The following is a 13,468-nucleotide window of genomic DNA, read 5'->3' as shown; positions in this document are numbered from 1 at the left end:
AATGAGGAGAAAAGTACTTTTAGCTTGTGGTCAGAAAAGAAACCTGCTTCCACTTTCCAAGCCAGGCTCGCATTTTAGAAGACCAAAACAGCACAAAAGACTTGTGATTACTGGGAGTGATTAAGTCTTGCAAGGTAGCACAGACTGCTGATAGAAACCCTCCATGACCTTTCATTCCTGTTCTATCTCTCAGTCTGTATAGCTGCCTCCATATCTGTGTCGCATCTTTACCTCTCTATTATTTGTCAAACGCTTTGCACAGTGAGTGCATCTGAATAAATCTCAGTCAGCATCAGTGATGTACGATAAAGACTAAAATACCAAATGTTCTGAGGAAAGAGAGACATAAAGGGATGTGGAGGTTGACGGAGAAGGACGCAGGCTGTAAGGAGGGAAGAAAAAAGGAGACAAAAAGACTCTTTGTTTGCTATTGTGCCCACAGCTCAGAAACTTCATAAAGTTCAATACCAAGTCCAGGAGGTCTGCTGGGTGCCTGCCAGTGTAACAACATATTAATAATTAATTTGATGCTAAACGTCTCCCTGGACATTATGGAAAGAGAGAAGGGAGGATTGTTGGCCGGGGAGTGTGGTCACACATTGAATTTTAAAGTCATAAATGGATGTTTCAAAAGTGCAAGAGGTCCTGAGAGGACAATAAATCACTTTGCCACACGTACTGCTTTGCCTGTGCCCCGCCGGATCAAAGAGCTCTTTCAGAATCTCTCTACTCTACAACTCGAGTTTGAAGTGCAAGAGTAGGGAGAAAAAGAAGAATCCCTGTGAGAAGTTATATCTTTGTTGCATAATCCCATTTTAAAGTCGCTGAGATATCTGTGAAAAGGCTGTACAACTATAGTGCAGCTATTCCTAAATTCAATCACGCTGGTGTAATAAAGAGCAAACTCTTACAAAATTAAATATAGCTGCAAAAAAGTAGGAACGTGATATTGCACTGTGCCAATACAATGATTTCTTGTTCTGACCATCTATAGGTGGATATTATACCCTAAAATGTGATCTTTGCATTAGGATTCTTAATGTAATTTCAGTGAATATAGAAAGTCAAATTGCAATGTAAGCACTATAGTGTCTCCAAACCCCAAGTGGTAGCATTTATGTGGAAAAATGAGCACTCATTTGAGCAGGAATAACACTGCTACTACTGATTCATCTCTAAATGCAGCTCAGCAGATTGCTGCTATTACAAATTCTCCTTCTCTGGTCCAATTTGGGGCTGCAGTCAGTTGATGTCCACTCTGTGGTAGTGTACAGGTTGCTAGAGATTGCCCTCTTGTGGTTATATTCTATAATGCACCATGTCTGAACCTCAACAACAGAGAAATTACAGGTGGCTGATAACTAAGAATGTCTGAGTGACATGGAGTGAAGAAGTATATTGGCGATTATGTTAATTAAAATATAATCTCTGCCTATTATCACATATATCAGTGTGTTGGTAAAAGAAAGATCTCACCGCCTTGGACAGGGTAGACTATGATGGGAATGAACTCAAGGTATCTAACAAAACACAATAACGAAGCAAACATTTTTACTGTGGAAATCCAGGCAGAATAATTCAAAATAAAAGCTGTTGCATTTCATGTTATACATCGATGTGTGTCAATATCCCAATGGATATGGGGGATAAAATATGTGCATATTATTTTTATATTATCGTGTACTGTTTTGGATGTAAAGACACACAAATATGAATGACATAAATTAAATATAGTGCAGTATAAAGTACATTTTCTTCATAACTGTAGTAAAGTAAAAAAAAAAAACAGTCCGTAGTCTTATGTATGCATTTATTTCAACAAACATTTGCCTTCCCTGACTTCCGCCTAGTCTGACTGCCTGGACTATGTGCAGATGTTGGAGGTCTTGGCCGGATCACTGGGTGGGTTGTCCCTTTGACACGTGGCTCTCCTGTCCTGTTCACCGCTCCTTCTTCACCTGCATCCCCACAGAATGCGATGTGTTGCTGAGCTGCCTGACTGTCCACCTGTCCTAAGGCCTTGTCCCTGTCCAAAGTCACCAGCATGGTCTGCTTTAAAACGGCTTGGTATTTTTCACTCATTCGCTTCGCCGCAGGTTCGTAGTGGTCGCACTGTAATTTAAGCTTCCGTATATCCTCGATGACCCTGTTTTTCTCCTGGACAACACGCTTATGCTGCAGCCGCTGGAAGTCTCTGTCTTTCCGGACCCTCGCCAGTGTCTCACCCCCGGCAGATGCTGCCAGCCTGTACTCCTCCCCCTCCCGCTGCGCGTCTTTCAGCTCGTTTTCCAGCCGCTGGTTTTGCGCGTACACGTCCGGTACCACACCAACCCGTTCCGTGTCCACCGGTCCTTTCTGCACCATCTCGGTCCACTCGGTCTGGAAACAATCAAGTGTTTCCATCATGCCCATTTGGAAAAGAAAGTTGCGTAATAAGTCATCCACGGCCTGGGGTTGGCGTGTGATGGACGTCGCGTTGGGTCTGGGGGAAGTAGCCTCTGCGCGGTCTCGGATAGCTTTCACCTTTGCCTCCAAATCTTCCTCCCCTTCAGTCAAAATCCAGTCATCAGCCAGAGATACGTCCTCATACTGAAAGTCATCACTTTCACCTAAAACACTCTCGTCCTTTTCGCGACTTTTGTTATTTGCGCTCATTGTTTCATTTGATAGGCCTACACAGCGAGAGAAAGTTTGATGTTGCTGTGGCGACGGTGCCTGCATTCAACGCGAGATTTCACGAGATCACGTCTTGCTCGTCATCAAACAATCATGGCGGACTACCGAGAGGCGCCCTTGGCTAGTCGGCCAAAAACGCTGGACCCAAATGAGTATTTCAACGTCTCGCCGGAGCAGCGACGTGCCGAAGAAGGCAGGGCCACACTGCGAGCGAATCTGAAGCGGCAGTACCAGATGCAGCTCAATAACCCGCACAGACAAGAGCTCATCGTAAGTGGCTACCTGCTAGCTAGCAATGTCACCCTTGGAAATGGCTCAGGCTGCTTGCTAACGGTAGCACGTCAGAGAACACAAGTCACACGAACCCAGTTCTACCGAAGAGTAACGTTCTTTGTGTAGACTTTAGTGTCTCATATTTATGTGCATGCTATTGTGTAGGGTTTTAGTTTGGACGAACAACTGAACTACAGTAACGTTAGATATACGGTGTATTGTTATTGTCAGTGTAAATTATCTTCTTTCGTATGGCTTTTTAGCCTTAGTCAAGTGCTACACTGTTGCCATATGCTAGAGATGGAGTCAATGCACAATATGTAAGTTAAACATCATTTCAGGTAACGTTAATTGTTACATACCTGTCCCTTTCAACCCTGCAACTAAACCGAGCCTTGTCCAGACTGCTACATCTCCAGCTGCTTCAATTAAACTGTAATTAATCATGGTGTAGCTTTTTGTAGTTGTCCACTCGTAATGGACATGTGTGTGTATATATGTCCCATCCCCTTTGACACCAACATACAATTGACTTTTCTACACAACTCCTCACACAAAAATATGTAACTTACTTAATACATGTAGTTTTGAGGCAGACAGTTTGTGACATGGTAGGAAAAGAACAGGTGTTTCTAATAATAACAATGACTCAGGTTTATCCTAGTAAGCCAGAACAGTGTGACAGTGAGCCATCATGCACAATACCAGGACCCTGAATCTGAAGCAGCTAAATGGGATTCATCATTCATTTTTATCATCGACACCTGTAGCCTACATCAAAAGTACTCAATGGAAAAGGCCCGGCAGAGGGATACCTCCTAGTTTTCTTTTCCAGAGGTTTATTTTTACTGTTTTCCTAATGAAATGAAGGCTTTTGGATATAGGTTGTTGTATAGTAAAAAAGTTTTGTAGCGTCATGACATCATACTATATCTTTTATACTTTTGTCTTTGCTTTAGTAATGTGTAGTATTATATAACAGATTGACTCTTGTCCTTTTCTGCACTGCAAAGACTCAGCTTACAGGGTGACCATTGAATTGCATGCTTCCGTCTCTACAGGAAGACCCTGCCCTGACACGCTGGGTGTATGCACGCGCCAACCCCTACGCAACCTTCAGGCCCACGTTCAAGACATCTCTGCTGGGAGCAATGTTTGGAATTGTGCCTCTCTTCGTCCTTTACTACGTCTTCAAGACAGACAGGGTAGGAGACAAGATGCCCTGACCTTTGTTTGCCTGATTACTTATCCTGCTGTATTAACTCATCGTCCGTTATCGTCTGTGTTACAGGATAGGAAGGAGGCGCAGATCAAGGCTGGAACCCTCGAGCGCAAGTTCAGTTTGTCATCATGAGCTCTGTTGTATATAGACCTCCTTTGTGTTCTCGTGATGCCAGTCTGTGTAATTATTATTAACTAAATAAAATTATATTGTCGAAAACATGTCATGTGGTTGTGATTGATGAGGCAAAAGTGGGAAAAATACATTGTGAATGTGTTCAGTAGACATTGGGGCAGTGAGGCTCACCTCGGAGACAAGACTGAAATTACATTTTAGTTGTAAGGGGAAACATCGTTGCCGACAATACGATAACCGGCTAAAATCGCTTGCAACATACATTCAAATCTGCACAAGAAAAGTAATCAAGGTACACTTGTCTTCACCATCAATGATCACTGAGGTGCCCCTGAGCAAGGCAGCTTAAAAGTGAGGCTGAGCCTAGTGGTGATCTTTATTACAAATCTGTCAAATGTCATAGTTTTAATCTCAATTGTTTACATTTCTGTATTGTAATTAACAGACAAACACAAAGAAAGCCAAGTTGCCTGAACATTACATTGTTTTTAGTTATATTTAATAAAGTCAAATTACATTTTTATTGTCTTTATTTAACAATTATATATTTGGATCAAGTTTCTTCTGAGTCACTTTGTTCGACTACTGTTTGCTGGGCTTCCAGTTGGGATTGAAGTGGCTGCGGAGAGATTCCCAGCACTGATGGTAGGTCTTGTCAAGCCTCTGGCATGTTTGTAGACCCCACTTGGTCACCGCCATACTGAAGGACGACTCGAACATGAAAGCCTGCAGGAAGAAAAGACGCGACACATTTAATCACTGATGCCATTGATACGGTTTCAGAATGTTTCTTCTCTAGTTGACTTTAAAACTTTATATGTATTTTTTTTTTATTTCTTTACCATGGTTCCCTCAGCCACCCGCTCAGCTTTGAGCTCAGCAGTGCTGCTCTTTTCAAAGCATTCGGCGTCCGGGCCGTGTGGTGTCATTATGCTGTGTAGGCTGGCCCCTCCTGGTTGGAAGCCCTCCTCTTTAGCTTCATAGTGGCCTTTGATCAGACCCATGAATTCACTCATGCAGTTACCTAAAGAGACAAGCAGGAGGAGCTGTAATGCAACGCTGCACCAGGTACAGTTCAGTGTATGTAATGCGAGCTGTAACACTGATTTCCACTAGATGGCTTTATAGATCTGTGGTGAAAACAGACAAAAGGTGCTGTGGCAGTGCCTCAGTCGAAAAAAAGGCATACAGCAGGTGGTTTGTTATCACCTGCTGACTTGACACTGGTTGAGTAAATTGACATGTTAGTTTCTGGCTGGCTTGTTTCATTTCATGATAGACTGAAATGAGCTTCACGAGAGCGAATTTTACATTTCCATTCAAATTAGGATTCCGTTTAAGCCCTGTCTCAACAGCCTAGTTCTCAAAATTCATTGTTCCTGCTTTTTTGAGTCTTCCTCTCCTACCGTGCAACATGCAAACAACCGCTTTAGAGTTGAGGTAAGGCATGTGTGTGTGTGTGTGTGTGTGTGTGTGTGTTATTGTGGTCCTACGGTGATAGTATGGTGGACGGAAGGTGCGGTCAGCCACACCCCACCGAGGGGGGAAGATGACAAAGTCAGCAATCGCCACACCTGGTCGCGTGGATTTGGCAGTCAGCACAGTAAAGATGGACGGATCCTATAGAAAGATCAATACGGAACTTGTAAGGGCGAGTTATAGATGTTTACGGTTCAATCCACTTCAAGAGCAGAAAGCAAAGAGAAATGAACGATTTTGTTGTATGTATATTGAAAAGTGGTGTAGCACATTGGAGCGTGTCAGTGTGTTTAAACATGACTCTCACCGCATGGTCGAAGGCCACAACGTTGATAACCATGAAGTTCTTCAGGTTGTATTTGTAAGGTGTGTAGTTCCCATGCCAAGCTACCACATTGAATGGAGAGAAATCCTATGCGCAGAGCACAAAAGCAAACAAATAAGACGAGTCTGCCTGAGCAACAAACACAAAAGACTTTAAATTGAGCTTTTCACCGGAAAAAGGGATAATGAATAATGTCTTTGTAATCTTAAATTCCCAGAGAGAGTACATCTTGACATAAAGAGAGAAAAAAAACTGGTCATAATGAAAAGGGTTGATTGTGAAAGAGAGTGTGCTTCTTTCATTCTTTCTTCTCTTTCATCCCCCCTGTTCTTTGTGATACGCGGCTCCAGGTATTATGGGGTAATTGGCTTCACAATCAAACTTTCCCAAACTTTGAGCATTCTGACGCTCGCTGCGGTGCAGTTAGGGGGGAGGGAGCAGCAGTAACAGTGGGTGCAGAGATGTTTCTTTATCTTGATTGTTAAAACCGCAGCAATTTCATATAGTTTCTCTGCTCTGATAACGCCACTACGAAAAAGGCATTCAACAGCAGTTCTAAAAATCAATATAGTTCATTACAACTCAAACTCCCTCTTGAGTGACCTCCGTGCTCCTTATGCACGTGCTCACGTACACTTCCACACATGAACAGCTAGTACACACCAACAATGAAAACACATATGCACACACAAACGTGCATAAGTAAATTCATACAAATTACATAACTAGCACCAAGAAAGAACCTTAACCACACACGCTATTTGCAGGAGTTACCGTACAAAAAGGCCTTTGGGAAAGCTAGTGCAGGTCATTTCTTGGACATTCATCTGTTGGTAACTCCACTACAGTCGATTAAAATGAATGGAAAATGGAGGAGAGCAAGCACTTGCACACACATGCACACAAAACACAAACATATTGGCCCAGTCAAGCAAATAATAAGTTAATTTGAGCAATTTCGACACGCTGCGGGGGAACAAAACAGCAGGACCAGACGGGAGCGCCAGCATCTTCCTTGAGATGAGGCTAGCATCCCCCACCTTATTTTCTTACTCCTGCAGCCTCACCCTCTTCGCTCGGGGAAGGGTGAACACCAGGAAAAGAGCCTCCACCTCTGACACCTAGCACATAACCGGGCGGATACTCAAGGTAGAGGCAGCTAGATCGATGGAAAAATGTTTGTTTTGCTACAAAAACGACAGTATATTGCCCCTGTGCATTTCATACAATGAATAATAACAGTGTGGTTTGACATGGTTTCCACGGTTACAACATCCCAACCCCCACCCCTGACAAACTTCTCCTCCCACCTCCTCCCTGTCTCGGTAAAAAAACCTCCTGTCAGACATTATGTGTCGATCCAATTATGCGCCCAACAGGACATTTCGGAAGGGGCGGGATCATTCCCTGAGTGAAATATGGTGAAATTAAAGCTTAGGTTGAGACAAAGCAGAGCTTCACAGGTACACTGCCTGTATCACCAGAATGCCTTAACTAATTATGAGTGATTAAGGCTCATAAGAGAGTCAAGGTGGAAACCTGCTGCATGGATAACAGCTAGAACTTCGATATCAAATCATCAGGAATGGCAATTCATTTGGCAGAAACAGCTAATGGATCATATGCTTCACTTGGACAGGTTTCCTGTTAATCATCGTTGTGGTTCGATGGTGTTTACTGAAGCAAACACAAACCTAAATAGGCTAATAGGGCAAGTATGCCAAATGTGTCAGTGTACATGCGAGTGTACTGACACACACGCAAAAGGAAATGTCACCCAAAAAAAAGCACCTGTTGGCAGGCGAAGAGCTTTCCTTGGTACTTGTTGATGACGGTGTAACCCGTGGCCACTTCGCGATCCTCGTACCAAGCAACTGGACACAGGAAATCTCTTGGGTTGGCCAGACCATTAGCTCCTGCAAAACATACATGCATGGTCATACATATGTACACACACACACACACACACACACACACACACAAAACTAAGTACAGCTGAGGCTGATTGGAATGTCATTCATTTTGCAGCGGTCATAAACCAAAGTAGTGTACAAATTGAAATATTGACCTGATGATGGCATTAGATAAATAGTTTGTAGATCACTTAAGGTTATTAAAATGAATCCCGTAGAAACATGAATATCTGTGCCAAATTCCATGGCAATCCATCCATTGGTATAATATTTCGGTCTGGACCAACTGACCTACTGACATTTCCATCTCTAGTATCTCATGATGCTAGCTTGGCTAAAAATATGACAGATTTAGATTTAGATTTAAAAAATCAATTCAGATAACTACCGGCAGTTGCAAGAAACAGACGCAAAGGGGTTGGTGTGCTGCTTTCAAGGAAGGATGAACACACACCAACAAATTACCCTCACAAACATCGTACGAACACACACCTATGGGTCCCAAGTCAGGGAGTTCAAAATGGGCTCCATACACCTCCAGTATGTAGCCTCTGGTTTCTCCAAACACATCCACACTGAAGCGCATCCCTTGCTGGACAAAACACACAAAGTGGTGGTGAAAGGGAATTTAGTGCTGTTATGAATCACATGTGGGATGTACCGATGCTGGGGGCACTTATGGGTTCATGGACTACTGTGTTTGGGAAAACTGGCATCCTGGTGGTTTGGCTTTCTGTAGCTCGAACCTCTTTCCGCTGTTATTTACTTTTAAAGTGATGTTAGAAACTATCTCTTTCTCAATATGGTAAGTGGGATGTGGGGTGTGGGGGGGGCAAACACAGACGTAGATTTCTGTGTGAAAACTGGGGAGATGAAAAACATAGACCTCACCTGGACGACACCGATTTCGTTTGGCTCGACCATTATCTTCCCAAACTCCGTGGTGATCAAGATCTCACCCTGCTGGGGGACTTGAGGAACAAACAGAGAAGAGAAAATTTGAAGGAGAAGAAGGATTGAGCTATCATTGTTCTTGTGATGGTTGAAAGCGAAAACATCATCAGCCCCTTTTTCTCACCAATCAAAAAGTCTCCATCTGAGTTGTTGAAGCACCTGGAACATAAGAAAATAGAGAGAGAGAGAGAGAGAGAGAGAGAGAGAGAGAGAGAGAGAGAGAGAGAGAGAGAGAGAGAGAGAGAGAGAGAGCTTAGAAATGATCTTCAAAGCATAAATAAAGATGCAGCTGTTTGATATGTGAAAATGCATCTATTTGTTAGATGATCGGACACATTTGCACACAGATACATACTCACCTGTCAACCATGGAGGTGTTGCAGGTGTACACGTGGATGCCAATGCCGTCGCGAGATTTGGCATCTCCGGCACCGCAGACAGTTTGCAGACCCTGCGACATACAGCAATCCCAATCAGTGAGCTCTTTAATGGATCTCTAATGAAAAACTAAATAACATGAAAAGAAAAGGGGAAACTCACAGCCACAAAGTCCACTTTCTTCTCTGTAGATGTGGGGATGGTGAACGGCAGCCATCGCAGCTGTGAGAGAAACCTCAGAGTCAGAATCGATTTACTCATCTACAGAGGATGTAAAGGAATTATTACACTTATTGGCGAGATAATTAGATTAGAAGATCATCCTCATGTTTGTACGGAAAATATGAAGCTACGGCAAGCAGCCAGTTAGCTTAGCTTAGCATAAGGAGCTAGCTAGTCACTGCTTGAGTTTGCTTAGTTTTTGTTACAGATTCAAACATTAGTGAGTTTTAGAGGTGCTGGTAGGTGGATTTTGTTGCATTTTTGGCAGAGCCAGAGTAGCTGTTTATGTTTCCAGCTAAGCTAACTTGCTGTAGTTATATTTTTACTGGACTTTAATTTATTTTATTTGATTGTGAATATTACATTTATAGAGATCTTTGAAAGGGGAAAACAAGTTTTCAGGGACTTAAACAAGATTCACAGTTTCCTTTATATACCTGGTTAGGTTCGGGTTCCACCTCATTCCAGTTCTCTGTTAGATTCCCACAGGGCACCGCAGCAAAAGGCTTATGCTTGACGGACGGCAAGATGCGGTACAACCAGCTGGAGGAAGAAAAAGAACCAACGTTAAGTCATGCGCTATATGTCTAAGCTCCATTCTGTCTTATAGTAAAAGAGCTCATTCAAATGTCAGCAACAGATGAATACCTCCTCTTATTGGCTGGCCGCGGGCAGGTGAAGGCAGAGCCGGAGAGCTGCTCAGCATAGAGGCCGTAGGGACAGACCTGAGGATTGTTCTGTAGAGACAAAATGTGTGCACACAGGTTTGTCTGAAGCTCAATCTAGTGTTTGATTGTATTCTTTTGCAGTCACATATACACCATAGATTTTCATATGTTCCTGTGAAACATGGAGTCCCACCTTCTAACTCCAAGTATTCATGCAAATAACTTAAGCAAAAAACAAAACAAGAAATAGCTAAACTATTGAATAAATAATCCAATGAGTGAATGGCACAATGTGTTTTTGTGGATGTGTGTGTTACCTGTCCCTCAGGTAAAGATCCAGGACAGCGAGGGTCTTCAGAAGAGAACTCGTTCCCAAAACCGCTCATGTACTGCAAGAGACATTCAACACTCAGTTAAAGTTAAAGTGAAAAATTAAAAGAAATCACATGTAAACATCATGGGGCTTCATTGTGATGCAGGATAAATGTGTTCATGCTGGTTATAATTAAATTTGAAGGCTTGTCATTAAGGCTTGTCTTTTTGTTAATTGTTGTCATATTGATTCACATTAGATCTATGATAAAACAAACTGCAGTTATGCCAAATTTCCCCCCTCGCAGTCATCCATTATTTTTGTTATTGTGTTACAGAGAGTAATTACACTAACATCCTCCACAGTAGCCTACTTTTTGATCAATATTTCAATTATGATAGGATTATCGCTCCACTATCCTTTTGCACTGGCACCGCTCATCAGCAACCATGTATTCTACCACACAAACAGAAATCTTGGCACAATGCAAAGAAATCTTGCTGGTCATTGTTGGTCTGCAAAAAAACTCACTCACAGGCATGGATGGGTTCCACATGTGCACGTTCATGTGCCTTTGGTGCATGCGAAATAAACGGTTTTTTTGAGTCTCTAGTTTGTTCCTCGTGAAAGGATGTTATACACAGTTGTATTTAACTCGACTAAGAGTAATATTTAAAAAAACATAAGGTCCAAAACATAGCAGAAAATGTTAAAATCGCATGAACTGTCAGTCACAATGAGTCATTTAGTCACGTTCAGTCTTAAAACGCTTTTGAGTGAAAACGTATGCCAACCAGCTGACACAACACTTGACTTGTCCCTAACACTTTAACACGTTGACATTACACTCGGCTATCAAAGAAACGACCGAAGAAACTGTGAAAAAACGTGCACAGAGAGCCAATGCTGGATCGAGTCATTTGCAACCAACTTTTAATGGCCATTGCCAAAATACATGAATTCCAACTGTTTACTTTTCTATTGATGTTATAGGCTTTCCCACTGAAATACTATTGTTTTGTGAAGCTGCCGACGCGTCTCAGACCACATCTGGGCAGCTGCTGAATGCAGCACTCCGATTGGTCGGAGGCAACGCCGCCCCTCAGCCAGCCACCAGGTCCGGTTCGGTTCTACTCTGGCTCGATGCAGAACGTTGCATGTTTCAGGTGTTGCATTAAAGACATTGCAGAATAGAGTAAACGCTGCCTTACCTTGAGTCCAGCCATCGTGCTGTCTTTTAATAATTTCCACGTGGCTGTTAAAGTGCGTCAGTGGTTACAATTTAACTAGCAAGTCTCTTAGTGCTCTCCCTTCGAACAAAATCCAGTGCAGGGCGCATATTTGAACTGGGTGGAAAAAGGGGGCTGGATCTATGTTCTTTCTCAATCTGGGTTTAATTAGGCCTTGACGGGCTCCGTGACGCAACAGCAGGGTCTGGAAAAATACGGGGTCGGAGGGCCAAATGTGCGCAAACAAGGACAAGTGTCACCGCAGAGACAAACAAGAACCAAGATTACATCTAAAAACGTTGAGTGCATCTTGCAGGTAACAAATAGGACCTATCTAAAACAGTTCACGAGGGGAGAAGGAAGGGAAGGAAAGACTGTATCTCAGGTTAGGATTAGTCACAGACTGTAATCCTCCTAACAAAACCTTTTAGCCTAATATTGATAAAGGGAGAATAAACTAGGGATGCTAGATTATCATGAGCTAATTATAGATAGTAATACAAACATGATATATTATATATAGCAGTCTACAAATGACGGTGTAACAGACATGATATTAGTCTGTTAAAGTGACCTTCATGGTCAAATTGTGGTGACCTCATATGGGACTGCTTGTGCAAACAATGGTGTCATGCACATCCTCACGTCCTGCAAAACAAACATCTAGGCTAAACAGAAAAAATCTATGAGTAGAGTCTTCAGTGTTTGGCTCCCAAATTTGCTGTAAACTACATTTATTAATTTTTTTACATGAGAGTTTAGTCTGAAGATTAACTGACTGTCTGAAGGAGGCTTTTAAAGGTGCGACTGAAACTGTGGCCATGTATCTAAGACGTGAAAATGCAAATTGCTCTATAGCCAGTGTGTGGTTTGTCCATTCTGGGCTACTGTAGAAACATGGAGGCTGGTTCTGTGCACCTGCTCCATATGCAGAGATAAACGGCTCATTCCAAGGTCAAGAAATTCTTATTTTCAGGTCATTATACACTAAATAAAACATACTTATAAATATCATATTCCATTTCTGCCAATACTCCTTAAAGCTACACAGTGTTCCTATAAGCGTTAACACTGGAGTCGAACGTACCACCAACCTGAACGCTGGGGCCACCATCTCTCCAGATGTAATGCCCTATGGTTCATCAAGTTGCCCTTAATTTCCCTATGCTTAACACACAGTGAGTTATCATTCCTGTACAGCTGCATGATAAATTGGCTTCCCTTAAAACCAGAGTAATACACGGCATAACCTCTGCATGCGGCAGCGAGCAATTCATTCTTGATATCAACAACAGCAGAAGGCCCCCCAAAAAGCCTATACATTACTTTACGCAAAATGTATTCGGTTCATTTCTTGAAATAGATGGTCAAACGAGGGGTACCTAATGTCCCCCGTGCAGCATGGAGCCTATCAAAAAGAATCAATTTCGCCTCTCTCAGTCTTGCCTCGCTTCCCCTCTTGTCTATTTCTTTTCTTTTTTGGGAGGTGTTGGGGAAGGGTAAATGATGGCAATTCTCATAGCGAGGCGCAAATAAACTCGCCGCGGCAGAAGTAACTGTTCTCCGGCGAGGCGTGCAGTCGGGCCCGGGCCCCCCGCTGGCAGCCAGTCAGGGTGCTGTGCCAAAGACGAGAAAGCCCAATGGCAGGAAAATATCACGTCCCAGTCTCCGGAAATTGATC

The 13,468-nt window shown here is 42.8% G+C and overlaps 2 protein-coding genes across 2 annotated transcripts; one reads left to right on the top strand and one right to left on the bottom strand.

Moving 5' to 3' along the window:
• The first annotated feature begins 2,743 nt into the window (after positions 1–2,743).
• ndufb4 (NADH:ubiquinone oxidoreductase subunit B4) lies at positions 2,744–4,392 on the top strand. The gene is made up of 3 exons (XM_076080704.1): positions 2,744–2,946; positions 4,011–4,154; positions 4,241–4,392. Exons 1-3 carry the CDS (start codon positions 2,770–2,772, stop codon positions 4,301–4,303), a joined length of 384 nt encoding a protein of 127 aa, XP_075936819.1. The 5' UTR covers positions 2,744–2,769; the 3' UTR covers positions 4,304–4,392.
• A 240-nt stretch (positions 4,393–4,632) lies between these two features.
• Positions 4,633–11,784, bottom strand: hgd (homogentisate 1,2-dioxygenase). The gene is made up of 14 exons (XM_076080703.1): positions 11,770–11,784; positions 10,563–10,634; positions 10,226–10,314; positions 10,015–10,120; positions 9,518–9,577; positions 9,337–9,428; positions 9,102–9,136; positions 8,915–8,994; positions 8,516–8,615; positions 7,902–8,026; positions 6,093–6,197; positions 5,800–5,926; positions 5,149–5,330; positions 4,633–5,032 (listed from the first exon to the last, which is right to left on the bottom strand). Exons 1-14 carry the CDS (start codon positions 11,782–11,784, stop codon positions 4,889–4,891), a joined length of 1,332 nt encoding a protein of 443 aa, XP_075936818.1. The 3' UTR covers positions 4,633–4,888.
• Between the last annotated feature and the right edge of the window lie 1,684 nt (positions 11,785–13,468).

This window comes from Anarhichas minor, unplaced genomic scaffold (assembly GCF_050575085.1).
Source record: "Anarhichas minor isolate MPS153535 unplaced genomic scaffold, ASM5057508v1 ptg000074l, whole genome shotgun sequence".
Classification (NCBI taxonomy): domain Eukaryota; kingdom Metazoa; phylum Chordata; class Actinopteri; order Perciformes; family Anarhichadidae; genus Anarhichas; species Anarhichas minor.
This window is presented reverse-complemented; position numbering and strand designations above follow the sequence as displayed.